Source organism: Bubalus bubalis, chromosome 20 (genome assembly GCF_019923935.1).
Source record: "Bubalus bubalis isolate 160015118507 breed Murrah chromosome 20, NDDB_SH_1, whole genome shotgun sequence".
Taxonomy (NCBI): domain Eukaryota; kingdom Metazoa; phylum Chordata; class Mammalia; order Artiodactyla; family Bovidae; genus Bubalus; species Bubalus bubalis.
The window spans coordinates 45,204,249-45,230,843 of NC_059176.1; the positions used below are offsets into that span (position 1 = coordinate 45,204,249).

Here is a 26,595-nt window from a genome sequence, read left to right on the forward strand (position 1 = left end):
ATCCATCATTCATCATCCATCATCTATCCATTCATCTGTCCATTCATCCACTATCCATCATGTCATCCATCCATCTGTCCATCCATCTATCCATCCAAACATCCGTTCATCCATCATCCATGCATTTCTCCTTCCTTTCTTTCTCTCCCTTTCCTTCCCTCCCTCACTCATCCATCAGTTCCTGAAAATCTTAAAAGAGGTCTCCAGGCAGACTTTCTGTGCATACTCACCCAGGCATCTTGAAAAAATTAACCTATTCCCATACCCCACACCTGAAGTATTCTGAATCTGTAGGTCTGAGGTGGCATTTGAAAGTCTGGGTGCTGCTGATTCCCAGAAACCACTCCTCAACTCTTAAGTGGGGCCTGGGGCCAGGTGCACAGGATACAGCCTGGGGCCACTCTCCTTGGGGTTCGTCTACCTGCACACAGATGGGTCACTCCCTCTCTGATATTAGGAGCAGATTTCTGACTGCTGCCTGCACCCATTCCAACTGTAGAGTGTGGAGTGAACTTCAGCATGAGTTTTTCCTTCAGCTATTAGTAGGTGTTGTTGGGCTGTGAAGGGTACATTCCAGAAGTCCCGGGGACATACAGCAAAGGTTATCCAGACATCCTCTGTGATGGTGTGGAAGGGTCTTGGCTAAGGGGTGGTTCTAGAGCAGCTCTTGAGGATTACGGAGGAGGCCCTAGTGTAAGCAGGCCCTGGGAATGGGCTGGGCAGTGCTTCGTCTAGAACTGGATGCCCTGTCGGTGTGGAGGTATGAGAGAGAAAATACCTCTTAGGACTGGATGTGACCTCTGGGTTAGAGAGCTTAGCCCACTGAGATAGGTCCTCCTGTGTAGACAGGGGTCTCTCTATTTCATCCACAGTGACTGGCTTATAGGGATATGCAATGCATTTTTCCTTAATATGTTTTCTTTTAAAGATTTTTTGATGTGGACCATTTTAAAAGACTTTATTGAATTTGTTACAATATTGCTTCTGTTTTATGTTTTGATTGTTTGGCCTCTAGGCATGTGGGAATCTTAGCTCCCCAATCAGGGATTGAACCAACACCCCTTGCATTGGAAAGCAAAGTCCCAACCACTGAACCACCAGGGAAGTCCCTCAATGTGTCTTAATTAACTAAAAAACAGATGATGCAATGACATGACTTTCCTAAGGCCCACAGGCAGGGGCAGAGTAGGTACCAGCTTCCCGGTCCCTCGACTGCTCACTGCAGCAAGCCTTGTGCCCTTGTTCTGTCCTGTCGAGGAGCGGCTTTGTTCATTCCTTGTCCCCCTGGGCCATGCCTTTTCCCAGGAGGAAGTCCAGGGCTATGCCCAGCCTAGCTCACCTTGGCTTCCTGGGTGTGGGGGTGCTGGCTTCATTCAGGCCTTGGGCCCAGCCCCAGCTCTTCTCCCCTTGGGTTGGCCTGGTCCTCTGGTCCCTTTGATTATACACACAGCCCGGGGCCCTTCTTCCTTAGAAGGTGATGTAGTTGTGACTCCTGCATGCTCCCTGGAATTCAGTGTGAAGGTTTCCAGCCAGCCCTGTGGAAGGAGGCAGATTCAGTGGTTAGGCTTGTCAGACATCAGGCACGGGGCTTGGAGGAGCAGGTGGACAATGGCAGACGAACAGTGGTAGAGGGCACTCAGACACGCCATTCGCCCAGGTGGGTGGGATGACCAGAGAGTGAGGGCCTGGTAGCTCTGGTCCTGGTCCCTGAAAGTCACAGGTGGCCCAAAGGGGCCCAAGCTCCATAGACAGACTTCATGAACACCACAGTGCCTGGGCAGTAGGCAGAAGCTGCATTGGGAGAGAATGCATTCAATAGCCAGGAAATTCCATGCACCCGTGTGTTTATATTGATAAGTGACCACCTCCCTGTTCTGGTCATTGCAGTTCCTGGACGATTGTAGGGGCTGCTGCTGTTGTCCTGCTCCTGGTGGCCCTGCTGGCTCGTGTCCTGGTCAAAAGAAAACCCCCTCGGGACCCACTGTTCTATGGTATGTCTCCGTGGGAGGGGGCCCTTTGTGTCCACCTCAGAGCACAACATGTGAGCCTCTGTCTGTTTTCCATTGTGGCTGTGAATACTCTGAGCCAACTGGTAAGGTGATGCAAAGTGCAAGAGTATTTCCATAAGACACAGCCCTGCCTCCCTCTAAGCGAAGGACTCTGACTAGCAGTGAACCCCACCCTGTCCCAGCTGGGACCCAGGCAGGACACCCCTCTGTTCCTCGCCTCTGCCTGGAGCCATGCTCTGACCTCTGACCCCGGCTCTTGTACCAGCTCCTTCGTGGCTTTCGGCCTTCAGCCAGCTATTTGCAGCCCCTTCCATTTGGCTTTGAGCTTAGCTGTCCGGTGCCTCAGTATGCACATTTGTACAATGAGGAAAATAATAGTACTTGCTGTGGAGGGTTGGTACAAACATTACATAAGATACTGTTTGTAAAGTACTTGAACCACTGGCTGGCAAATACACATGTATCTTCAATGAAAACGCCACTGATTGAGCACCTGTGGTGTGCCTAGTATGACTCTGAGCACATTAGCAGTATCATTTTAGTTAATCCTCACAACAAACAGGGCTTTCCTAGTGGCTCATATGGTAAAGAATCTGCCTGCAATGCAGGAGACCTGGGTTTGATCCCTGGATCAGGAAGATCCCCTGGAGAAAGGAATGGCTACCTACTCCAGTATGCTGGCCTGGAGAATTCCATGGACAGAGGAGCCTGGCAGATACAGTCCATGAGATCACAAAGAGTCAGACACTGAGCGACTAACACTTTCACTTTCTCTCTTTCACAACAATATCCTCCCTGCACACATGAAGAATCTGGCTCAGAGGTGCTTAGAAATGGGGTCAAGGTTACAGCCAATGAGACAGCATTGATGACCCAGATTTCTCCCAGTTTGCATATAAAAAATTCTGAAGCTTAGAGAAGTGAAACTTACCTAAGCCCTGACAGCCAGTCAGCCGATGAGCTGGGCCTGTCTGAATCCATGTCCTCTTTCTGCCTCCAGTCCCCTGCCGCTGGTCTGGCCTCTGCCCACGTTTGCAGACTGGCCTCCTGCTGCCGGCTTCCTTCCCCTTCCTCTGTGCTCCATGGAGCCCTCGCTCAGCTGCACTCGTGCTTCTCCAGGCTCCTCAGGGCTGAGTACCCTCCTTTCCCTCAGCCCTCTGTCCTCATGTCAGTCAGTGCAGCCCCGACTGGAGGGCAGGGACTATCCTTGTCATCAGTGACCCAGAGCCTGACCCTGCTGTTGGCATCAGCGATTGTTGATAGAACAGCTGAATGATCAGTCGCTGAAGGCTTCCTCTTCTGGGAGACACGCAATGGCTGATCACCTAATGGCTCATCACTGTCAGCGAGATCTGGACCAAAGGCCTACACAGAGGCATGGGGAGGCAGGGCACGTGTGGGCCTCCCGCTCTTCCAGGGAAAGTGTAGACACTGCACTCCTGGTTGCCGACTTGGGGCAAGGCCGACTTCCCTGCTCTGTGAGTTAACCTTGCCCACCTTCCTGGGCATTTTCTTGTTTCACACCTGTTTTTATATTCACCATTAAAGTTTTTTAAAAAAATTTCTTTCTTTTGGGGTGTGCCATGCAGCATGCGGGATCTTAGTTCCTCCACCAGAAATGGAACCCATGGCTCCTGCATTGGGAGCACAGAGTCTTAACCACTGGACCACCAGGGAAGTCCCACCAGCAGATTTTTTTACCATCCATGCCCATCACACAGTTTGATGCTGACTTGTTATGATTTGAACAGAGAGCTTTATTGACAAACCGCCACATGGTAAATTTGATCGCTCACTGTTTAAAAAGTATTATTCCTTAGCTGGTAGTTTTCAGCTGGTAGTTGTTGCTGGTAGTTTTCAGCCCACTGAGGAACTTCTCACAGCCTTAGTGAGATTCTCTAAGATGCTGTGGCTTTCCCTCTTTAATATTCAATGGTTCCACCTCATATCCAGTTTTCTAAAAATCACTAGCACTCCTTCCTAAAACAACCGTTACTTTCACATCAGTCACTGTTTGTCTGTAGGATCTCCAGTGTGGGGTTAGGCAAGCACGTTGGATACACTATGAGTCGGGCCACCTGGTAACCATTGATGTGAATGATCTCTTTTGAGTCAATGGTCACCTCTGTGCTCCCTGGGCCACAGGGGAATGGTTTCGTTCCTGCTGCCCAGCTGGAATGCAGATGTGGCCTTGGCAGCCACGTGTAGGAAGTGGAGGAGGGGAGTCGGGCAGCCTAGTAGAATCCCCTGGGACCTTGTTATGCGCTCTTCCCAGTGGGTGTCCTGTTGCAGGTTCATGACACTGGCGGGCGGCTCCAGCTGTGTGCACGGGAGGTACGTTCTGTGAGTCCGTGTTGACAGCATCTATAGAGTCTTCTGGAAGACATGACAAGAAATCATTACTGGGGACTTCCCCAGTGGTCCAGTGGCTAACGCTCCGAGCTCCCACTTCAGGGGTCCCGGGGTTCAATCCCTGGCTGGGGAACTAGAATCCCACATGCCTCAGCTAAGACCTAGCACAGCCGAATAAATAAAATTAAAAGTAAAAAAGAAATCATTACAGGTGGACGCCAAGCTCTTAGGCATTGTCCCCTGAGCTGCGGCTTTCTGAACTGTTGCTTTCTCTGCTCTAGTGTACGCTGTGTTCGGATTTACCAGCGTCGTAAACCTCATCATAGGACTGGAACAAGATGGGATCATCGACGGGTTCATGACGCACTACCTGAGAGAGGTAGGGGGCGCTTGGCCACCACGCGCACCGAAGGGTCGGCGACGCAACAGCATTGCTGTAGCTGGAAATCCTTTCGTGTCATGTAAGAAGGCACGACGCGTGATATTTCATTGACTGCCGTGGACGCAGGACACTCAGTTATGTGGAAAGTGAAGCGGAAAGTTAGGACTAGATTGTGGGAGGCAGCTGTCCTCAGTGTTGGGTCTTACAACTCTCTCTTCACACCTGACTCACCACCTTCCTCCTCTACTTGTGTTTAAAATAAATGGGGTACTTTGAGGCTTCTCAGGTGGCACTAGTGGTAAAAAACCCAGCTGCCAATGCAGAAGATGTAAAAGACGAGGGTTCAATGCCTGAGTGGGGAAGATCCCCTGGCAGAGTAAATGGCAACCCACTCCAGTATTCTTACCTGGAGAATCCCATGGACAGAGGAGCCTGGTGAGCTACAGTCCATGAGGTTGCAAAGAGTCGGACACGACTGAAGTGACTTAGTACCAGCAGCAGCAGAGGTCTTTAAATGAATTCAGTATCTGTGTATCTGTTGTTATCAATGCATTACTCCTTAAGAAAGCCCAAGTCAGTCAGTCTTAAATGTGTAAACTGCCAAGCACGGAGTCAGTTAATAAAGCCATTTGATTGTGATGATGAATATGTGCTCTGCCCCTCATCACAGCATTATCAATCTACCTGGCACTTGGCAGAGCTGGTCCTCTTTCCTGATTTGATGCTGTGATAAATGTAGCCCCAGAGAGGTTAAGTCACACACTCCAGGTCACACAGGAAATAAGGAGCAGTGTAGTCATCATTCATGTTTCAGGTAATGGGGAGCTCTGAGTGCAAGCCAAGGGAGTTTGGGTTTTGTCCCTTGTATGAGGGAAGATGTTAAGTAAGGGGACAATGCAATCAGCTCAGAGAAGGATGGGCCTGAAGGGAAGGGTCAGTGCTGTGAGCTAGGACACCAGCCACGAGGTGTCCTGCAGGGCCAGTGAGGGCATGAAGGTGACCCAGATAGAGGCCAAGCATGAACTACAGTAGAGAGGAGGGATGAACTTCAGAAAATTTGAGCAGCTGGAATGAGTAGGTCTCAGGGATGAGCTGGGGGCAATGGGGAAAATAAGGGCTAAGATGCCATCCTGACTCTGGGAGCACTTAAGGGGGCCCTCCGTGATGCTTCCCTAGCTTAAAAAATTTTTTTTTTAATTTAATTTTGGTTGTGCTGGGTCTTCTTTGCTGCACAGGCTTTTCTCTAGTTGCAGAGAGCCAGGGCTATTCTCTAGTTGTGGCAGTGCCTGGGCATCTCATTGTGGGGTCTTCTCTTGTTGTGGAGCATGGGCTCTAGGGCTTCAGTTGTTGCAGCTCCCGGGCTCTAGAGCACAGGCTCAGTAGTTGTGGTGCACAGGCTTAGCTGTCCCTTGGCATGTGGGATCTTCCCGGACCAGGGATGGAACCTGTGTCTCCTGCATTGGCAGGTGGCTTATTATTATTATTATTATTTTTTACTACTAAGCCACGAGGGAAGCCCTGCCCTAGTCTTTTTTAAAAATGGCAATGGCAGTGGATGACACACGTTTCCCAGATAGACTTGGGGGTGGAGGGACTCCAAGGAGAAGAGACAGTGTGGGCAGAGGCTTTGAGATGAGAAACAGTACGGGGCTCTGCATTGCCAGGCAGGGATGATGCTGAGTTCATCTGGGGATGTGAGGAGTTTCAGGCGGGTGAGGGACATCCTGGCAGGTGGCCCAGCAGGCAAGGCTTTGCAGGTGTTGGGCTCGGGGAAGAGATACAGGGACCATCTCAGGACAGTTGGCACCTGAAGGTCTGAGAAGAGAGGAGAAGGTAGAGAGGAGGGCCGAGGGTGGAACTTTGGAGACCTTGGCCAGAAGATCAGGAGCCTCTGAAGTGGCCTGGGAGGGGGCAGGCACAAACACAAGAGGGCTTCCCAGGTAGTCCAGTGGTCAAGAATCTGACTACCAATGCAGGGGATGCAGGTTTGATCCCTGGTCTGGGAAGATTCCACATGCCATGGGGCAACAAAGCCCACGCGCCACTACTGAGCCCATGCTCTAGAACCTGCAGGGTATAACTACTGACTCCTTGTGCTCGAACTACTGAGCCTGCACACCCTAGAACCTGTGCTCCACAGCAAGAGAAGCCACCACAAAGAGAAGGGGTGTGGTGAATCGCAGGAGAGGAGAAAGGTGGGACGACCACGTAGGAAAGGTCCAGTGAGGGATGCCGAGGGCGCGAATGAGGCTGTGATGAGAAGGAGTACTGCTTGGGGTTGACATCATAGAGACAGATCAATGGGACCTGCCAGCAGACTGCGTAAGAGAAGGAGGAGTGAACAACGACCCTGTGGTTCTGACCTGGGCGAGCTGAGTGGCGTCTCCATGAACATAAGCCAAGTGGGGCTTGGTTGAGGGGAGAAGGTGATGAGTTAAAGGAGGTGAGGTGGGCTTGAACAGTCCCTGGACCCATCCAGTGGAAGATGCTCAGCAAGCCAACAGGTGAGGCCAGCATGGCTCAGAGAACCAGATGTGTAGGCATGCATGATGAAAACCATGAACTTGGATGGACTTCCCTGGCGGTCCTGTGGCTAAGACTCCATGCTTTCACTGCCAGGGGCCCAGGTTCCATCCCTGGCAGGGGAACTAAGATCCCACTTGCCACGTGGGATGGCCAACACCCCCCCCCCCCCCAAAAAAACAACAACAACAACATGGCCTTGGATGGTATTATTCAATCAAAGCACGTCAGAGAGAAAAGATGTGGGCTGGGCTGAGTATTAAAGTCTGACTTGTATGTTGTTTCCTCCCTCCCCCTGCCCCACCCCCTGCCCCGTGATGATCACATGATTTGCGTGAGGCAAGATGACAGGCAGTCCTTGCCCCAGGGAAGCACAGAAACCCCCCTGCTTGGTTGGCTGATTGACGGGCTGGTTGATCTGCACTCTTCCTTGTTGTGGAAAGGTCTTAAGGCATCTTAGGAAGACATCTGAAACAAGGCAGGAGAGCACAGATGTGGGAGAAGGGAAGACAGGAGAGTGGGGAGGAGCCAGAATGACACGAAACACCCAGGCAGGTTCGACAGTGACTTTCTAGTAGTGGCCTGCAAACGTAAAGCACCTGGGACAAGGAAATGTATTAATGGCTAATTGTATAACCTGTGTTTATAAAACGAAAAATTTCTTGGAAGTATATTTCTTCTTCTTTCTGTTGTTTAGTTGCCCAGTCATATCCAACACTTTTGTGACTCCCATGGACTGTAGCCCACCAGGTTCCTCTGTCCATGAAATTCTCTAGGCAAGACTACTAAAGTGGATTTCTATTCCCTTCTCAGGGAATCTTCCTGACCCAGGGATCTAACCTGTATCTCCTGCATTGGCAGGTGGATTCTTTACCCATGAGGCACCTGGGAAGCCCACAGCTCTTTTTGGTAGTACAGTTTCTTCTAGGAATTAGCCATGTGACCTTAGGCTGGTCAGGTAACCTCTTGGAACCTCTGTTTGCTCATCTAAAAATGGGGTCACTTGTATCTATCCCGTGGTGCTGCTCAGAAGGTTGAATGAGGGGCAGGGTGTGAAGCCCGTCCATGCCTGCATAGGGGATAGTGGCGGGGGAAAGCCCTGCCTTCCTTACACACAGTCCAGCATGCCTCTGGGTCAGCATGAATTTTGAAGGTCAGCCAAGTGACTGGTCAGCAGGGTCTCCCCTGGCCACCTTTAGTCACAGACTGGACTTGGCCTCGGTGAGCTCGCCACAAGGGCAGGATTGCTTGTGATACCATTTGTTTTGCATCACTGTATGCACCTGTGTGGGCTTCCTAGCTGGCAGTAGAGAATCCACCTGTCAGTGCAGGAGATGTGGGTTCGATCGCTGGGTCAGGAACATCTAGAGAGGGGGATGGCTACCCACTCCAATATCCTTGCCTGGAGAACCCCATGGACAGAGGAGCCTGGTAGGCTACAGTCCATGGGGTCACAAAGAGTCAGACATGACTTAGTGACTGAACAACAACAATACACCTATGTAGACAGGCACAGACTCATTCCACCTGCTGTGGCAGGCCCTAGTTTCGGCGGCTCCAGGGTACTTGTATATTTTCATGGTTGTGTTCAGTCACTAAGTCATGTCCAACTCTTTGTGATCCGGTGGACTATAGCCTGCCAGGCTTCCCTGTCCTGTATATTTGTATACATATATATGTATATAAAACATGTATATTTTCATGTTCCTACCAATTTTGTAATTGTCTCGGATTCTGAATAGTTTCACTTCAGCAGACGAACATGTATGTTCTGCTGTTTTAGTTTACATGCAATACTGGTCTGGTATTTTGCTTTGAAATGTTTGAATTTTATTTACAGTGGACTTCTTATGCTTTCCTCAGGGTGAACCGTATCTGAACACGGCCTATGGACATATGATCTGCTACTGGGATGGCTCTGCTCATTATCTGATGTATCTGGTGATGGTGGCAGCCATAGCCTGGGAGTAAGTCAGCTAACCTGGTGGGTGTGCCTGGGTCACCTTAGCAACTGACAGGCGAGTGAGTAAGGAACAGGGATGTACAGAGGCAGATACATAGAGAGGGGCACATGGACATGAGTACAGGCTCTGTGGACCCAAGTGAGACACGGCTGTTTTTCTTTGTATCACTTACTCCCTTTTGAACATACGCCTTTGGACTGCCCCTCTGGCTTCCCTGGTCGCTCAAATGGTAAAGGATTTACCTGCAATGCAGGAGACCCATGTTCGATCCCTGGGTCAGGAAGATCCCCTGGAGGAGGGAATAGCTTCCCACTCCAGTATTCTTGCCTGGGAAATTCCATGGACAGAGGAGCCTGGTAGGCTACAGTCCGTGGGGTTGCAAGGAGTCGGATATGACTGAGTAACTAACACTTTTTTTGCCATGGTGGACAGCTCCACAGACCCCTTAATGTTTTCGTTTCCAGAAACAAAAGCCCATTGTAATTCAAAACTTCAGACCCCTTTCCGTTCAGATCTCTCTCTTTCCCTCCAGCTCAGGTTTAACCCTGAGACTGAGCGGTCTGCACTGAGGCTGCGGTACACGGTCAGTCCTTTTATTACTTCTCAGCTCACTCCTCTGGGAGCGTGTGTGTGTACGTGGAATTAAGGAAGAGGAGCACAGTCTTACATGACCGGTGCTATTTTCTGGGTATTGGGAGCCAGGTGGTATGCTGGCTCTGCCTTGTGCGGTGCATGTGTGGGGTCTTGGGAGACCCCTGCCATAGGAACCGGGCTTCCCAGGTGGCACTAGTGGTAAAGAACCCACCTGCCAATGCAGGAGACATAAGAGACATGGGTTCGATCCCTGGGTTAGGAAGATCCCCTAGAGGAGGGCATGGCAACCCACTCCAGTATTCTTGCCTGGGAAATCTCACGGACAGAGGAGCCTGGTGGGGTACAGTCCATAGGGTTGCAAAGAGTTGGACACGACTGAAGTGACTTAACACACACACACACACCATAGGTGCCTCTGCACTACCCTGATCCCTGACGTGAGCGATGCTCTTGTGGACTGAAATTGTGCGACTCTTCTGCCCATGGGGTACACCCACAGCTTCTTTCTGCCGGAACCCCTATAACCCAGAAGGTATACCCTTGGGGTGGAGTCCTTTAAAGATGTCTCAAGTCCACCTACCTTCCCAGGCCTCCCTCTGGCTCCAGGTTAAAGTCTCACATCCTTGCTCCTCACAAGGTTGAAATTCAGCTTGAACAACTGTCCTGTGCTCCTCCCCAGCACCCAGTTGTCCACTCCAAGACAGTTCCAGCTAATTTCTGGACTTTTCTAGGCTCTCGCCCATCTCTTCATGAATGTTCCCAAGCTCCAGGGAACACAGCAGGTGTTTCCGAGAATGCTCAGGCTCTGCCTCCTGCCAGGAGTGGGCCAGCATTTCTGTGGTCCTGTTGGGGAAGAAGATTCTGATTTTACCCCTGTTGACAGTCCCAGTCACCGTGAATGGGCCTCCTGGGATCTGATACATTGGGCTTGGGGGGTAGGGCAGGGCAGAAAGCACACAGTGTTCTTCACTTCTCTTTCCCAATACAGAATCCCTTTTTTAATTTCTCTGAGTCCCTTATGGAGGTGGGCTGTCACTTGTTATTCGGTCGCTAAGTCATGTCCGACTCTGTGACGCCACAGACTGCAGCACTCCAGGCTTCCTTGGCCTTCACCATCTCCCGGAGTTTGCTCAAACTCATGTCTATTGAGTCCGCGATGCGATTTAACCATCTTGGGTTGTCAGTTATCGGTTGCAGAAACTTTTTGCCAACATCACCTGCTAAGATTAGAGGTATGTGTCTAGCAGCTCCTTCCGAACATGGGTTATGTGTCACTTATTGTATTTATCTTTGGGACTTTGACTGAAATTCTGTGATACCTGGGAAAGTCCATTTATTAGCATCCTACTACTCATACTTAAAATGATTTTAAAAATGGATCCAATTTTCTTCTTTGAACCTTCTTTTCCCTTTCATGCTGTGAGTTTCATAAATAATAGTGAAATGCAGGCCTCCTTCAAAAGTGATGACCATAGTGTGGTTGAACAGAAGATTGGTGTAGCAATCATAATTTCCTATGCAAAAGGACATAAAGAGGATTCTATAGCTCATCACATAGGGAAATGAAATTTGATCAATCACCAGGGTTCCTTGTACTGGATTTATTACTCTTGATTCAGTATATTTTTGATTCACGTACTTTACTGGTTACAACAGAGATCAATTGTGGAGCATCTTATACTAATAGTATTCTAAAACAAGTGTGCTAAGTCAGGCTTTTTTTCATTACAGGGAAAGTTATAGAACCATTGGCCTATATTGGGTCGGATCTATTATTATGAGCATTGTTGTTTTTGTGCCGGGAAACATTGTAGGTAAGAAACTTTATCTTAAAATTCACTTTCCTTTTCTGAAACAATGGGAATAATTTTTAAATAGGGAAGCTATTTTGGTTGTGATAGAACCAAGAAATTCCAAGTTTACCAGAGAGCTGTTTTGCAGTTACTTCTTTTCCCTTCCAACTTTCCTTTTAAGAAATGCTGTTGAGCAATTTTCAAAAGTGTATACTCAACAACTAGACTAATATCAGTGGTTCATGACTTCTAGAAAGATCTAGTAGGGTAAATATTGGGTTTGTCACTACATTCAGTATGAAAATATTTCTTACATCTCTTTGTATTATATATAACTCAACACACAGTGGGCACATGATAAATATACTTGAAAATTAAGATTCTTGAAAGCTGATATATAGAAGTTATTTATGTGTGCCAGAAATCAGGATATTGTATTAAGTCTACTTTTAAAGTACTATAAATAAGGCATACCTATTAATAAATACCTAATAGTTTTAAATTAACCTATGCTTCTGGTCTCATTTAAAATACTGTCTGGTCCATATCAGGATTTTCGATGACTTGAGATGGGGAGGGAGCCTACATGTTACTTGTATGTGGATATACTTTTGGTAAACTTTTGACTTTTTCTTTTTCTTTCTTTTAAATAGGGAAGTATGGAACACGTATTTGCCCTGCCTTTTTCTTAAGCATACCATATACTTGTCTTCCTGTCTGGGCTGGTTTCAGAATCTATAATCAGCCATCAGAAAATTATACTTATCCCTCAAAGGTGATTTTATTAATTTAAATGTAAACCTGTTCTCAAACTCAGAGGTCACTTGTATCCACCAGCTATTGGACTGGACCAGGCCTCCAGGGACTGTAGCCTTTGGTGCAGTCGGTCCGCGAGACTGTGTTGATTCTGCAGCAGTGGTTCACACCTTACTATGGCAGCCAGAATGGTCTGCTTCTGTGTGACTAGATCTGCTTTGATTGGCTGGGCCATGCTTTTTGGAACTTCGGGTGTCACAGGTTACACTGGCTCTTCCCATTAGATTTCGCATTATTGCCCAGCGTGTGAGGTTTATCTGGGGGGTGCTAATGGCCTGGAGTTTGAGCACCTGGGCACCTCTTTCAGAGCAATCTATGCACTACTGCCCCAGAGGGAGGCTGGAGAGACACTGCTGTTCCAGGTAGCACACAGTCAGAGAGTCTGATTACCAGGAGATCCAGGCACATGGAGACTGGCTGCAGGACATCTTCTGAGATACCTCCCTTCCAGTCACAGCCAAGGTGGTCAAGGTGAAACAATACTGGCCCGGCAGGTACTCTGTTAAGGTCTTCAGTTCTAAGCTAGTGACATCTTTCTAAGTTCCTCTTCCTTTCATAGGTATTAGATCCTTAAGCAAAAATTGATACATGAAAATATGAGTTACTAGAGATAATCAAAACATGATTCTTCATTTTATAAAAAGACTTAACAATAGAATTCACTAAAATACATTTTAATTTACAAACACTTCATTTGTGAATGTTTGGACACATGCTATGTAAACTCAGCTTGGCACATTGGTAACTGGTGCCCCCTGTACCCTTTTGAGGAATGAGGTGGTTGTTAAAATCAAGCAGACAGTAACCATATCCTTAAGGGCTTCCCCAGTGGCTCAGTGGCAAAGACTCTGCCTACAATGCAGGAGATGTAGGTTTGATTCTTGGGCCAGGAAAATTCCCTGGAGGAGGAAATGGCAACCCACTCCAGTATTCTTGCCTGGAGAATCCCGTGGACAGAGGAGCCTGGTGGGCTACAAGTCCACGGGGTCACAAAGAGTCAGGCACGACTTAGTGACTAAACAACAACAAACCATAGCCTTCCTCCTTGCTTCACTGACTCTGATGGCTCCAGGCTAGCATATCTGTACTGTTCATGTTGTAAGACACACAGACTAGACTATTAATTTTTTTTTTTAAATATTAAAACACAGTGATGGCCAGGGAGAAATAGGCAGTCATACAGTGCTGATACGAATACAAATTCAGAGTCACTCTGCAAAGCCACTTGGCAATGTTATCAATATTAGCAAATTTAACTTTTTAACCTTAGTAATTTTACTTTGAGGCTTTGAGGGCTGTATCCTAAGAAAATCATCAGAGATTCTGTCAAAGATTTATGTACAAAGTTGCTCATCATTGCATTAAGTATAAACAGTGAAAATGCCTAAACATCCAACAATGGCACTACCATATGTTAGTAAGTTTTAGAAGAACTTTTAACAATGTGGTTAAGCACTGATAGGTTGTGAGGGGCAAAAAAACAAATGCAAAGTTGTTTATACATTAAGTCCTAACTTTGTGAAAAAATAAATGTAGATTATGTATTATACTTACACATGTAGTATTATATATACACACACACACATAAAACTATGTATTTGTGACTGGAAGTGTTAATAGTAGTATGTCAGGTTACTGGTTTAAAGATGAGTATATTTTACACTTAAGATCATAAAAATGCTATTTAAAAAAATATGGCCTCATAGAGCCAGAAGGGCCCTTCAAGATCACTAGGCCCAATCTCCTCATTTCACTGATGAGGAACTGAGGAATTATTGGGGAGAGGAATTATTTTCCTAAATTACCTTTTTAGTGGTTTTGAGTCTTGGAAATTCTCTTATCACGGTATCTTTGTTTCAGTAGATCTCAGATTATTCTTTGGCACCTCATCAGTTACCAACTCTATTTTAGGTCATTCAAGAGGTCCAAGCAAAAGACCTGCTGAGAAGACCTTTTGATTTAATGTTGGTTTTATGTCTCCTTCTGGCGACTGGATTTTGCGTGTTTAGAGGCTTGGTAAGCATAAGGGACCACAATAACATAAAAAAACTTTTTAATCAGATTTTCCACGGCACTAACAAAACATACTTCCTATTAGAGCCTAGTGGAGAAGAAAATGACAACCTAGTCCAGTATTCTTGCCTGGGAAATCCCATGGACAGAGGAGCCTGAAGGGCTACAGTCCATGGGGTTGCAAAACTGTCAGACACGACTGAGCAACTAATCAACAAATTAGCGCCTAGAGGCCTGGACCTGCTTCCTGCTACCCTTCTACCCTCACCCCAAACCTCTCTTCCCAAACGGTGGTCCCTTCTGGGCTGTTTCATGCCATCTTCTTGAGGTCCTCAGATCAAGCTCTCCACCAATTAATCTTTAAGGCTCCTGAAAAATTAGCCATTCCTCTCATTCTTTTCATTTGTTTGATGTTTCTGATTGAAATCTCTTTGTTAAGGTGGTGACTTAAGACTCTAATCAAGCTGGCACAGAGCATCCATGTGTTCTCAGGAGCAGGGAGATGGGATTGAAGACAGGGTATCAGAGTAAACTGTCAGACTCCTGGCTGTTTCCTACCTGTGTGGTCTTGGAAACATCACTTAACCTCTCTGATCCTCAGTTTCTTCCTCTATAAAATAAGAGTACCTACCTAAGAGTATTGTTTGAAGATTAAATGATAAGACACATCAGACACTTGCAGAGGGCCTTATACCTAAAAAGTACTCAGTAAGTGACTGCTCTAATTTTATTAATCAAGGGTCCTTCAGAGTATCCCAGTTTCATGGTTTATCCTCAGTAGCAATAAATTGGAGCAGCCAGAATTATATGGTTAATTATACTCAGCTGCAATGACAATTACTGTTTAAGCCTGATGGCATTGCACAGCAGTTGGGGGGCAGAATGGTAAATGTAAGCTGATGCAGCTGATTCATTGTTTTGGGGTCCTTGGGCTGTAAGGGGCCTGTATGACTGGTAGGTCAGGGTGAGTAGTCCTCAGCGCTGTCTCCCTCTGTGGATCGTCAAAAACTTCCTGGAACAGAGTCAGCTGGTAGGAGTGGCCTGGGGAAAGGATGTAAAGGAGAAAGCAGGGCAGAGGCTTTGCTCAGACCAGAGCACTGATACCATATCTGGTTGGTTGCTGTAATTCCTCAAGTCAAAAGAAGAAAAAACAGCAACAATAAAAATGAGCTGCAACTGTTTTCTTGCACAGCCATCTCCATGCCCCTGTGCACACGAGAAAAACATGGGTAAAGTGTGTACCCTTGGAAGATGGGGCTTTAAGGTTGGGATCCATTTTAATCAACTCCGCCACTGACGTGTTCACATGTGTTACTTAGGTGGGACAACACTTATGGCTAAGGACACCAGGAGTGGTGCCTCAGGGAGGTGAGTTAGAGAGGACTCAGCATAGTTAAGATGAATCTGGTATAGAAATGTACTATTCTTCCTGCAGGGACTACTTGGCTATTTATTCCCGGGAAAAGGGAAGCTGATCATTTAAAGCAAGTTGTGCTTTGGTTAGCCAAACCTAGATGTTTAAACTGAACACGAGAAAGATCCCCAGGTACAGAGAATTAGTTTCCATTTCCTTCTCCACTGTTATCCTCTACTTGATCTCTTTAATCTGTATTTATTTTCTCTCCCTTTTACTGATGAGCTTCTGAAGTAGCTTTTGTTACGTAGAAAGCAGCTTGTGACTAAACTTGGCACATTTAGCCTTATCAGCAAACCTAAGGACCAGATGTGACTGTCTCTTATAATGAACTCATTTTTGTTCTTAGATTGCCTTGGATTGCCCAGCTGAGCTCTGCCGATTATATACGCAATTTCAGGAGCCGTACCTAAAGGATCCTGCTGCTTATCCTAAAATCCAGGTCAGGTGGTTGTGAAGCCTAAGGTTTTTCTAAAACTAATTTTAAGAATAGGAAAATGTGATACCATGTAGGAAACAGGAGTTAACATTTTCTCAGCTGAAAGTGTTAATTTTGTGTGTGTGTGTGTGTGCTTTTCATTAGGCTAACTGCCATTTACTGATGGCATTATTTCTCTGTTCTGTGCAGATGCTGGCGTATCTGTTCTATTCCGTCCCTTACTTTGTGATTGCACTTTATGGCTTGGTGGTTCCTGGATGCTTCTGGATGCCTGATATAACCCTGATACATGCTGGAGGTCTAGCTCAGGTACTGAGAATATGCTGTTTACTGGAGAGTTGGCTGTCATTGTTGGGCATCTAAAAAAAAAATACCTCTGCCCTGTGTGTTAGAGAAGGAAATAGTTATTAGATATGTCGACCTCTTTGCTTGACAGTTCTTTAGAAGATGTTTCTGCATTATTTAAATCTCAAAATTAACTATCTGGTAGGTGCGCCATCCAGTCATACAGATGAGGAAACTGAGCGAGCAGGATTAAATGATTTGTTCAAGGTCACGTACCCAGCAAGTGGCACTGCCATTTTCTACTGCTGTTTCACAGTCTCTGAGCACCACAGTTACTAAAAGAGAATTGAGAGCTGTTATCTTTAAGATGTCTGTCTTAATTTAAGGTTTCGGAAGTCCACTATCTTATCCTACACAGACCCAGGGAAACTGGTTTTTAACAAAGTTCAGCTCCTGGAAAACAGGGCCTGTCATTCCACTCCTCCCTTCTGCTACTCAGCCAGGCCTCTGGCCTAGAGTAGGTGTTCAGTGAACACTCACTTCATGGAGCTGGAAGTGAAATTATTGACGGAAGCATCATACAAAGCATAGTTTTATAAGGTAACCTATTAAACCAACTGATGTTAGAAACAAGGAAGAAAATTACTTTTTTTTCCTACTATAAATAAAAAAACCGGGCTTCCCAGGTGGTGCTAGTGGTAAGGAACCTGCTTGCCAGTGCAGGAGGTATAGGAGATGCTGGTTTGATCTCTGGATTGGGAATATCCCCTGGAGGAGGGCATGGCAAACCACTCCAGTATTCTTTGCTTGGAGAATCCCATGGACAGAGGAGCCTGGAGGGCTATAGTCCATTGGGTTGCAGAGTTGGACATTACTGAAGGAACTTGGCATGAATGCATAAATAAAAAAACCCCAGATGAACTCATCTTTTAGATTCATTATCTTTGTCTTGCTCTGGTCAAGCAGGCCTAATAATGAGGTTTATCTGGAAGCTCTCAGCATATACGGTTAATGATATCCATGGTATAATAATTCTGCTGGCAAAAAGACACACTGGAATTTACAGAGTTTAAAAATGGTAATGGCATTTATAGGTTAATACATTGGGCTCAATCTTTCCAATCTGATGTGCTCCTTAATTAGAATTACAGCTTAAATAGGTTGATGCAGTATCCAGTCATGCTCCTGTCCTTTCCTTGGAGGACACAAGGAAAGAGAACTAGTATTTGCCCTCCTTGCAGACCTCTGAATTACTCTATTTCTCAGGCCTTGGTTTTTGGGTCTTTATTTCCATATCTTTTAATACGCACTATAAGGTGATGGCTTTCAAATTTCTATCTTTAGCTCAGACTGTTTTGATTCCTGTATTTAATTCTTGAGTCTCTGACATCTCAGATTTATGTCTAAGACAGGACTCCTGATCCTGCCCACCACTTTTCTTCCACTTCCCCCATCTCTGTAAATAGTCCTTCGTGGCATCTAGCAGCTCAGGTTAAACACTTGAAGTAATTCTTCACATTTCCCACTCCTTCATCCTCAATCTGTAGCCCATTACTAGGTCTAGTTAGTTCCTCGGAGAAGGCAATGGCACCCCACTCCAGTACTCTTGCCTGGAAAATCCCAGGGACAGAGGAGCCTGGTGGGCTGCAGTCCATGGGGTCGCTAAGAGTTGGGCACGACTGAGCAACTTCACTTTCACTTCTCACTTTCATGCATTGGAGAAGGCAATGGCAACCCACTCCAGCGTTCTTGCCTGGAGAATCCCAGGGACGGGGGAGCCTGGTGGGCTGCCGTCTATGGGGTCGCACAGAGTCGGACACGACTGAAGCGACTTAGCAGCAGCAGCAGCAGCAGCAGCAGCAGCAGCAGCAGCAGCAGTTAGTTCCCACTCCAGAGTAATTCTCAAACCCACCACTTTTTTTCTTTTGGCCATGCAGCATGTGGGGTCTTAGTTCCCCGATCAGGGATCAAACCTGTGCTCCCTGCATTGGAAGCATAGAGTCTTAACCATAGACTTTGACTTCTACGGAAGTCCAAAAATCTGCCACTTTTTTTTTTTTTTAACAGCTCCCTTGTAGTCTGGGCTCTCATTACCTTGCTTCATGCAAGGCAAGCCACACTAAGTGGTCTACTCACCTACTTGTGCAAAGGCAAGTTGTGTGCTCTGCTGGAGGAGAAACTACTCAAGTTTTATTTATGCTTGTGCAAAGATCATGTGGGATGTTTTCAAAAGTCAGGCCTGGCACGGACCCAGCTGCAAAAGAAGCTGATAAATGTGGTCTCCCTGTGTGCTTCAGAGGAAGAAACTGTGTACTGAACACAAAGCATTGTCTCGGCAAGTTTTTTTTTTTAAAAGCCTCACTTAAAGATAAGCAAGTGGAACTCAGGCTAGTTGTTACTTGCCTAAGGTCACAACATTACTAAGTGGCAGAGGAGGAATTCAGAATCCCATGTGGCCCCAGAGCCCATATTCTTCCCCACTGTGCTGTCCCTCTCCTCTTGCAAACAGTGAATTAAGCTCCAGTGTCCTACAGCATAGAGTAGGGCTTTGTACATGGCATGGACGAGGCAGACAACCTGCTGGGGGTAGAAGGCAGTGACACCTGAGCCCTGGGTTTTGTGGGCTGAATAGATTTGAAAAGACTGACGAAGCCTTTAAATGCTGGAGCGTGCAGCAGTTAGAGGGCACCTAGGGCCTCCCCCAGCGCTTACTGGTCCCTTGATTAGATTGTTCAGGGTGTAGCATCTACTCACTGCCTGTGTGCTTTGCCTGCTCAGGCTGGCTTCCTCTGCATGCTGTGTCCCCTGGTCTGCCCCACACCAGGCCCTGATGCAGGAACACTGAGTGTCACCAGCCAGGAGGCTGGTAGGAGTGAGGCCAAGTCCTGGACATGGTGAGGTCTCAGGAGACAACCAGAGAACTAGGCAGGAAGCCTCGGCCAAGGCCTAGTCATGCACGGGGTCAGCAGTCAGGAGGCTTAGGATGGACAGAGCTTGGGGTGAACAGGTGCTTCAATCTGTAACAGTTAAGACCAGCCCCACACTGTACCTGCTAGCTAGGCTGAACTGGCAGACATGCACCTGGGACCCTAGCACGTGGTGGTGGTGGTCTAGTCACCAAGTCATGTCGGAGTCATTGTGAACCCATGGACTGTAGCCCACCAGGTTCCTCTGTCCATGGATTTCCCAGGCAAGAATACTGGAGTGAGTTGCCATTCCCTTCTCTAGGGGATCTTCCTGACCCAGGATTAAACCCAGGTCTCCTGCACTGCAGGTGTATTCTTTACTGACTGAGCCACCAGGGAAGCCCAACTCTAGCAGAAGTCCTGGGAAAGGCAGTGTGGAGTGCAGAGCAAATGGCAGCGGCAGTGGTGGTTTCAGCCATACACCAGGCCTTGCAGAAATCTTTGGGCTCATCCCTCACCAACGGATTTGTAAAGGTAGCCTGAGGCTGTGGACTGGATCCTGTAGGTGTCAGAAGGATGTTTCTCCCAACCAGCAGAACAGGGGTAGCCTGAGAATCATGTGTCTGACATACTCGTAGCTCCTAGCTGGGCTGTAAGATCTACCTATTCAGAGCATTTGGCCTCAGGAAGAAAGACCTAGAAATCACACTGCAACAAGACAGTGCAGACAATGAGAATGCTGAATTACCATTGTGTGATTTGTTTTCTGCTTGGCAAATAATTGTTTATGAAATGAATTCTCATTGTGAGAGGACATTTGACACACTCTTCATAGAAGCACTCTCCATAGGCTTGACTGGCACCCCTAGCTTGCAAAAACTACCACTCCTGATTTAGAAGCTTTATGGATTCATGATCCCACTGAGTTTATAAAAATCTGCTTTTACTGGAAGATCTAGTGAACTCCCAAGAACCTGCAACTTAAGAAAAAAATCTTTGAAAAGCTTCTAGGTCAGTACAAGTCAACAGAAGACATGGCTAGTAGTTATGAGGGCCCTCGTTTCAGACCATTTAGGAATCTGCCAAGCCTGCTGCCTTCAGAAATCAGATAAATCAAGAGCTGAAGTAAAATACAGTAAAACCAGGACACATTTGGCACCAAAGAATCCCACTGGGGACTTATTCATAACCCAAGTCCCTTTCCATGTAAAATTAAAGTTTCAAGTCTAATTTGAAAAGTATTGAGTTGGCCAAAAAGTTCGCTTGGGTTTTCCTTTAAGATATTTTGGAAACCCATATGAACTTTATTACAGGCTGCTTAGATCTACTCATTAGCAATTTCTATCAGTGGAAGAATTTTTTTCTTCTAAAATATCACTGAAAAGATGTAGTTAATATGGTTAAGAACGTGAGCTCTGGAAGCAGACTGGTTCAGCTCTCGGTCTGTCACTGATTAGTTCAGTGACCTTGGTTACTTAACCTTTGTTTCCTCTTCTGTTAAGTAATAGTACCTTCCTCATGGAGTTGCTGCAAGGATTACTTACATGAAGTAATCTCTGCAGAGGGTGTAGAGCAGTGCCTAGCACATCAAAAGCTGTGGGCCTCTTTGTTGCAGTCATTAATGCTGCTGTTAGAAGATCCCCAGTGAAAGTTTCGAGAAATGCCTTGTGTTTCTCAGAAGATACGTGATCTGTAGCTCTGTATGTTGTGTATAGTTACCTAAACATCAGAGAAACTGGAAGCAGCTGTGGGACATATTCACAGTGGGTGTGGCTGGGAGCCTGCCGTGCCATTCAGCAAGCAGGCCGCAGCCAGAGGCAACCCATGACCCTTCCCACTGGGTTGACTCCCTCGCCCCCCAACTATTCAGGTGCCATGTACTGTCTCACAAAAGGGTCTGGAGGCTTATCTGTGGGTAACTTGGTTGTCCAGAGTCAACTCGACTGGGAGGCAAATTCTTGAAGTTTTTTTCTTTATGGAAACCTTTAAGAAACATCTGAGACTAAAGGTTTAGAAAGAACACGAGTAATTGGCATACTAATTACAAATCTCATTTTAATCATTAGCTTCTGATGTTAATTCATCTCTAAACATCTTCATTTAGTTTTAAAACTAGAGTTTGGGTTTATTGTCTTTACAAGCTTCTTATCCTTTGGTGGAGACACAGTCTTGGCATTGTCAAAAGATCAGCAAGGGAATCGAAAAACAATGTGCCTGGGTTTTCAACCAAGTAGGGTGCCAGCTCATGAACAAGCGTTTCAGCTGGGTTTTGTGTCTGTCTGTGGAAGAACTCCATGTGCTTGGCACTGTCCTAAGCACCTGACAAGAGATCAAGCCATTGAACCTGTATAACAATCCTATGAGGCGGGCTCCATTATTACCTTGCTTTTCAGGCAAGGAGCCAGAGGTAGTTACATACCTAACACAAGGTCACACTGCTGGTTTTGGGTGGAATTGGGATTTGAAGCTTTCAGTCTGTTTCCAGGTTCAGTGTTCTTAACCCAAGACTATGGTGTTCAGAAAACCCTAAGAAACAGTAACACAGTTCTCAATTAGCTACCGTATCAGCCAAATAGCCTGGCTGTTGTCCCCACGTTCACATTGGTTTTTGCCTACATTTACACGGACACACAAAACTCAGTTCTCTTTTCTGGAACTAAGATTGGGATTTTTATTCAAATTCTTTCCAGGCTGTCTCTGTAAGAAAACAAGAGCTATTAAAATTAAGCCCCCCCCCCTTTTTTTGCCTTTATTGCCTCATTTTCCATCCCAACCATTCATTCTTTAAAAATCATAATCTCTTAAGGTAAAAAATGATTAGAATGAAGTTTAGGAAAAATGATGAGGTGCTCAAACTCACATCACTGAATTCTGGAGGAATTTCTGGGACCCGTAACTTGTACCTGTGATCCTGGCCATGAGTCAGTTCAGGAGCAATAAGGTCACTGGGTCACCAGATGCTAGCAGGATGCTCGGTTGAGCTCTCCAGGCCGTTCTAAGGAGGTCTTGTGTGCTGGTGGGAACATCACCAGGAAGCTCAGTGCAGCCCCTTCTCAACTGTGTACTTCGAAGGGAACCCTTCTCAAGTGCGACTGAGGGTCTTTTGAAACTTCAGCATTCCGGAAACCAGACACCATATGCTTTGGGAGGAAGCTGTGGTTGGATTGCTCACTCAGGTATAGGTGAGGCCACTCTAAATACCCCGTCAGAACTAGGAGCAGTACCAGAAACTGCAGAAGACCGGCCTCAGGCCTTCTTTCTCAATTATATACCTCTTTTAACTTGAAATGCAATCATCTTGGGCTTTCCTGGTGGCTTAGACGGTAAAGGATCTGCCTACAGGAGACCTGGGTTCCATCACCTCTGCCCCTTATTAAATGATTCTGAAGCAAAAGGCTTACTAAAATAGGTATAAAAATAGAGTAATGCCTTGTAGAAGCTTTTTGTATTTTGACAGTCACAAGACCATTACTATTGAACGTTTATTGAGCTCTAACAATGTGAGAGGTGCCACACAAAAATTCAGACACAGTACCTGCCCGATGGGCTTACAGTCTAAAGGACATGATCATTTTTTAATGTTCCCATGAGTTTGCTGTTTGTGAAAATGAGGTATTAACTGCACTGCTCAGTGCAGGAAAAGAGCCTATGATATTAGACTTTTTAAGCAGGTTCCCTATTCAAGTAGGCGTGACTATTCATATTATTCTCTTAAACTGTGGTTTGCATTTCCCCAAATTTTATTTCTGAGATATATGTAAGTCTGAAAAGATAGATACCAAATGCACATTTCTGAAAATCAGGGGTCAAATCTGGAACCTAGTCCAGAAGAAAAGTCTGGTTATATATTCAGAAAAATATTTTTATTCAAAATTGGCCCTGGGGAAAAAAAATAGTGACCGGGCGGGGAGGGTAAGATCCTGTTGGGGGTTCTTAGAATGTACACAAGAGCAGGTCCTCAGGGCAGCCTCTCAAAGGCCCTTAACTCTTTCATAAGCATTCGGTGGGTTGTGTTTGGGCATTGGCCCTGGGGGTGGTGTGTTTGAGGATAAAGCCCTCTCAGTGGCTCCCATATCACCAGGCAGATGATTCCTGCCTTGGCACTGGCCTTTGTCCTTGGCAACACACCACTCATGCTAATTTAATGCCTATCTCCAGAGAAGAACAAGACTACCAGACACCCCCAGGATGTATCAGGAATTTTGTAAAAATGTAACCTGTTAAAATGCCCGTTGCTGATACCATCCGTATACATACTGCTTTATAAAAACTTGTCCTTTTCTTGTCATAAAGTCAAGTGTGAAGTGACACTTTTGTTCTGTTAACCACTTAGCAGGATAAACTGATTTTATATGGAAGGAAATGTAAGATAACTTATACGTATTTAAAGCAAGTTATTTCATTTTCATTCTCATGATTTCTGTCCTTTTATCTTTTGTCTCTTTGCTCTGATCCTGATAAACTAATAAATCACCACTCACTACATTTAAATTCCCAATCCTTTATTCATGTATATCTTGAGTTTCAGTTATGATATGAAATAGACTCCAGGGCTGCATTTTGTAATGATACAAGGATCCTGAGGAAATACTTTCACAGAAGCCTTTTTCTAATACAATTTTCACCTGTGCTTATGAAAAGTATTAAAAAAGGCCAACTGGCACATTCTGGAATGTATGTTCTGAGCAGGTATCTAAATACAAGTGGGAAGTGCTTGCCTTTCTGTTTTGTAAATTCAGCTTATGCCAACAAGCTGGACGTCTCAATAATTTGATGTGAAAAAGTTGCCTGTGTGTACATTTGCCATTTTATAAAAGAGCGAATAAATCCATACCCCCACTTTATCTTACAAAACAACCCTTAGTATTTTTTAAGTTGCATGAAAAACAAATATACAAGTAAAAAAAACAAGCAAAATGCATAATGAAGGGCTTTGAGCTCTTGCTCCAAGGAGAAGGTGAAAGAATTGATATAAATGAAGCTGAGGTTTTCAGAGCTTCTCTTTAAATAGCTATGCTAAAAATATTTCAGCTGTCTAATCTCTGTACTTGCTTCATTTTTACTAGAACACATTGTGTGAGCCGCAGCTGAGTTCCTATATAGGATATCTCCAGAATGCAAATCAGGACAAGGCAGATTTTATTCAGATTTTTCTTTTGTAAATTGAGCCACTACTGTTTGGTATGGAGTTGGGCCGGGTGGGCACTAGATGAGTTAAAAATCAGTTAGCCTGATAAAGACATGCTAAAGGTGGCTTACTTTATTTGAATGGTTATATCAAGACTGACCCCAAGTTCAATGAGATATTGAGGATTCTGGATTGTTTGAAAATCTGGTTTTGAGGGCACAGGTGCGTGGTCTGAATGGACCATTAGGAATGCATTTGAACACAGAATTTATGCTTACCTCACCCCTCCCCCCCCCCCTTTTTTTAACATGACAGGCTCAGTTTTCTCACATCGGTGCTTCTCTTCATGCTAGAACTGCTTATGTCTACAGAGTCCCTGAAGAAGCGAAAATCATTTTTTTAGCCTTAAACATAGCATATGGAGTTCTTCCCCAGCTCCTGGCCTATCGCTGTATCTACAGACCTGAATTCTTCATAAAAACAAAGGCAGATGAAAAAGTTGAATGAAAACATTGTTTTATGTTCTTTCTCTCCAGATGACTGACTTTTGCTATCTTGGTACCCATATCTGGCCCCATTCCACTCTCTTCTTGCACAGGAACATTTGCGAATACATCAGTTCTTGCTCTATACTCTGTATCGTAGGAATTATGTGGGTAAATCCTTTTTTGAAGGAAAGTTGAAGTTATACAGAAAGTCTGTTTAAAGAAATACATTTCAGGGTATTTGTGAATAAACAACCACCTATCTCAATATTCTGTTTGTATATATTAAGTATAAGTGTGAAAAATTACAATTTAGCTTCTATAATAATGAACATGAAAAGGAAACTATTCGAAAGTGAAAATGGCCTATGCATATTAAAAATTTCAAACTAGCAAATACAGATTGGAGGAACATTTTTGCATATAAGATGTATATGCTTTATGATCAACCTCAATATAAAAGACAAATTATCAGAACATTTAAAAATGTTGTTTGAAAAGTGTTTTCCCAAGGAAAGTAAACTATTCACTGGGGTTTCAAAAACTGCTTTCACTGAAATTTTTTATTGCGTCTAAACAGTTAAGAAGGGATCTATAACTTTATTATTACCTTTATTTTACTGGTGACTGGAAATATTTCTATTGTTTCTGTGTATATTTTTAATAAATTATTTTTGGCCTTTTATGAAGACAAATCTTATTAAATTTGAAACATTTTGTGTATTTTCTTTTTCAAAAAAGTTCTGTGGTCTTTAGCTTTTTTGTTTTAAAAATCTGTCAGTTATACGTTCCAATTCGAAGTGTCATCTACGTTCTCCTTATGTTTTAGTGTGAGCGATGAAGAGGACTTTTGATGAATTAATTAAATTTCCTTGATTTTAAATTATTCAAAATTAAAAAGTACCTTGTAAGGACAAAGAACTGGATTGGCATTCCTACTGTCTTTTAAATGAACTGTTCATCATGTGGAAGCGTGAGTCGAGTATAATAGAGGAAAATCAGTATTTGCTAAATTAGAGAAACAAACCCAAGACATAGCCGCCTCCTCAGTGCCCAGGAGTGGTAAGTGGATCTGTACTCTTATGCCCTCAGGTGCCATCATCACCACTCCCATCATCACCAGCATCATCACTAATGGCCCTACGCTTTCAGAGCTACTCACATTTTTTCCTTCATGCTATTTACTAGCTCGTCACCAAAATAAGAAAACCTAAAAGAAAATGGTGTCCAGATCAGTGCATGGATAATGTCCAGTGTGAATTTAGGGGTCCACTGAACTGGTAAGTAACACAGATATGCAAGCAGTCATGTAGCCAGTTCCTCTCCCTACCCCCCAGTGTTAAAAAAAAAAACAAAACACAAGTCCTAAAACCCAGAGTGTTTAAAAAAAGAAAAGAAAAAGCCTCACCTGCACTTGATTCTCTTATCAGCTTGCTGTTAACAATTTTTGCTTTAATATATGAATTACATTAATACCTCACATTACATATAT

The 26,595-nt window shown here is 45.1% G+C and overlaps 1 protein-coding gene and 1 long non-coding RNA gene across 9 annotated transcripts in view; one reads left to right on the forward strand and one right to left on the reverse strand.

Moving 5' to 3' along the window:
• TM6SF1 (transmembrane 6 superfamily member 1) overlaps positions 1-26,595 on the forward strand; it is a 56,078-nt gene that overhangs the window by 3,938 nt on the left and 25,545 nt on the right. Inside the window, exons 2-10 of one of the 7 annotated variants that reach the window (XM_006076585.2) lie at positions 1,888-1,991; positions 4,643-4,740; positions 9,130-9,233; positions 11,556-11,638; positions 12,271-12,392; positions 14,345-14,449; positions 16,210-16,302; positions 16,489-16,608; positions 25,933-26,024. In XM_006076585.2, coding sequence (XP_006076647.1) covers positions 1,888-1,991; positions 4,643-4,740; positions 9,130-9,233; positions 11,556-11,638; positions 12,271-12,392; positions 14,345-14,449; positions 16,210-16,302; positions 16,489-16,608; positions 25,933-25,944 — 841 coding nt within the window. In that variant the 3' untranslated portion in view covers positions 25,945-26,024. Of the gene's footprint in view, positions 1-1,887; positions 1,992-4,642; positions 4,741-9,129; positions 9,234-10,927; positions 11,057-11,555; positions 11,639-12,270; positions 12,393-14,344; positions 14,450-16,209; positions 16,303-16,488; positions 16,609-24,933; positions 25,789-25,932; positions 26,025-26,595 lie in introns of those variants that run through there. The other 6 variants (XM_006076582.3, XM_006076584.3, XM_025271370.2 and 3 more) reach the window with 6 other exon arrangements.
• On the reverse strand, positions 372-10,905 carry LOC123330846. Of its 2 annotated transcripts, none has more exons than XR_006547065.2 (3): positions 10,405-10,905; positions 2,941-4,382; positions 372-1,535 (listed from the first exon to the last, which is right to left on the reverse strand). It is a non-coding gene; the product is annotated as an uncharacterized LOC123330846 (long non-coding RNA). The 2 variants fall into 2 exon arrangements; XR_006547064.2 differs by having other exon boundaries at positions 2,941-4,385.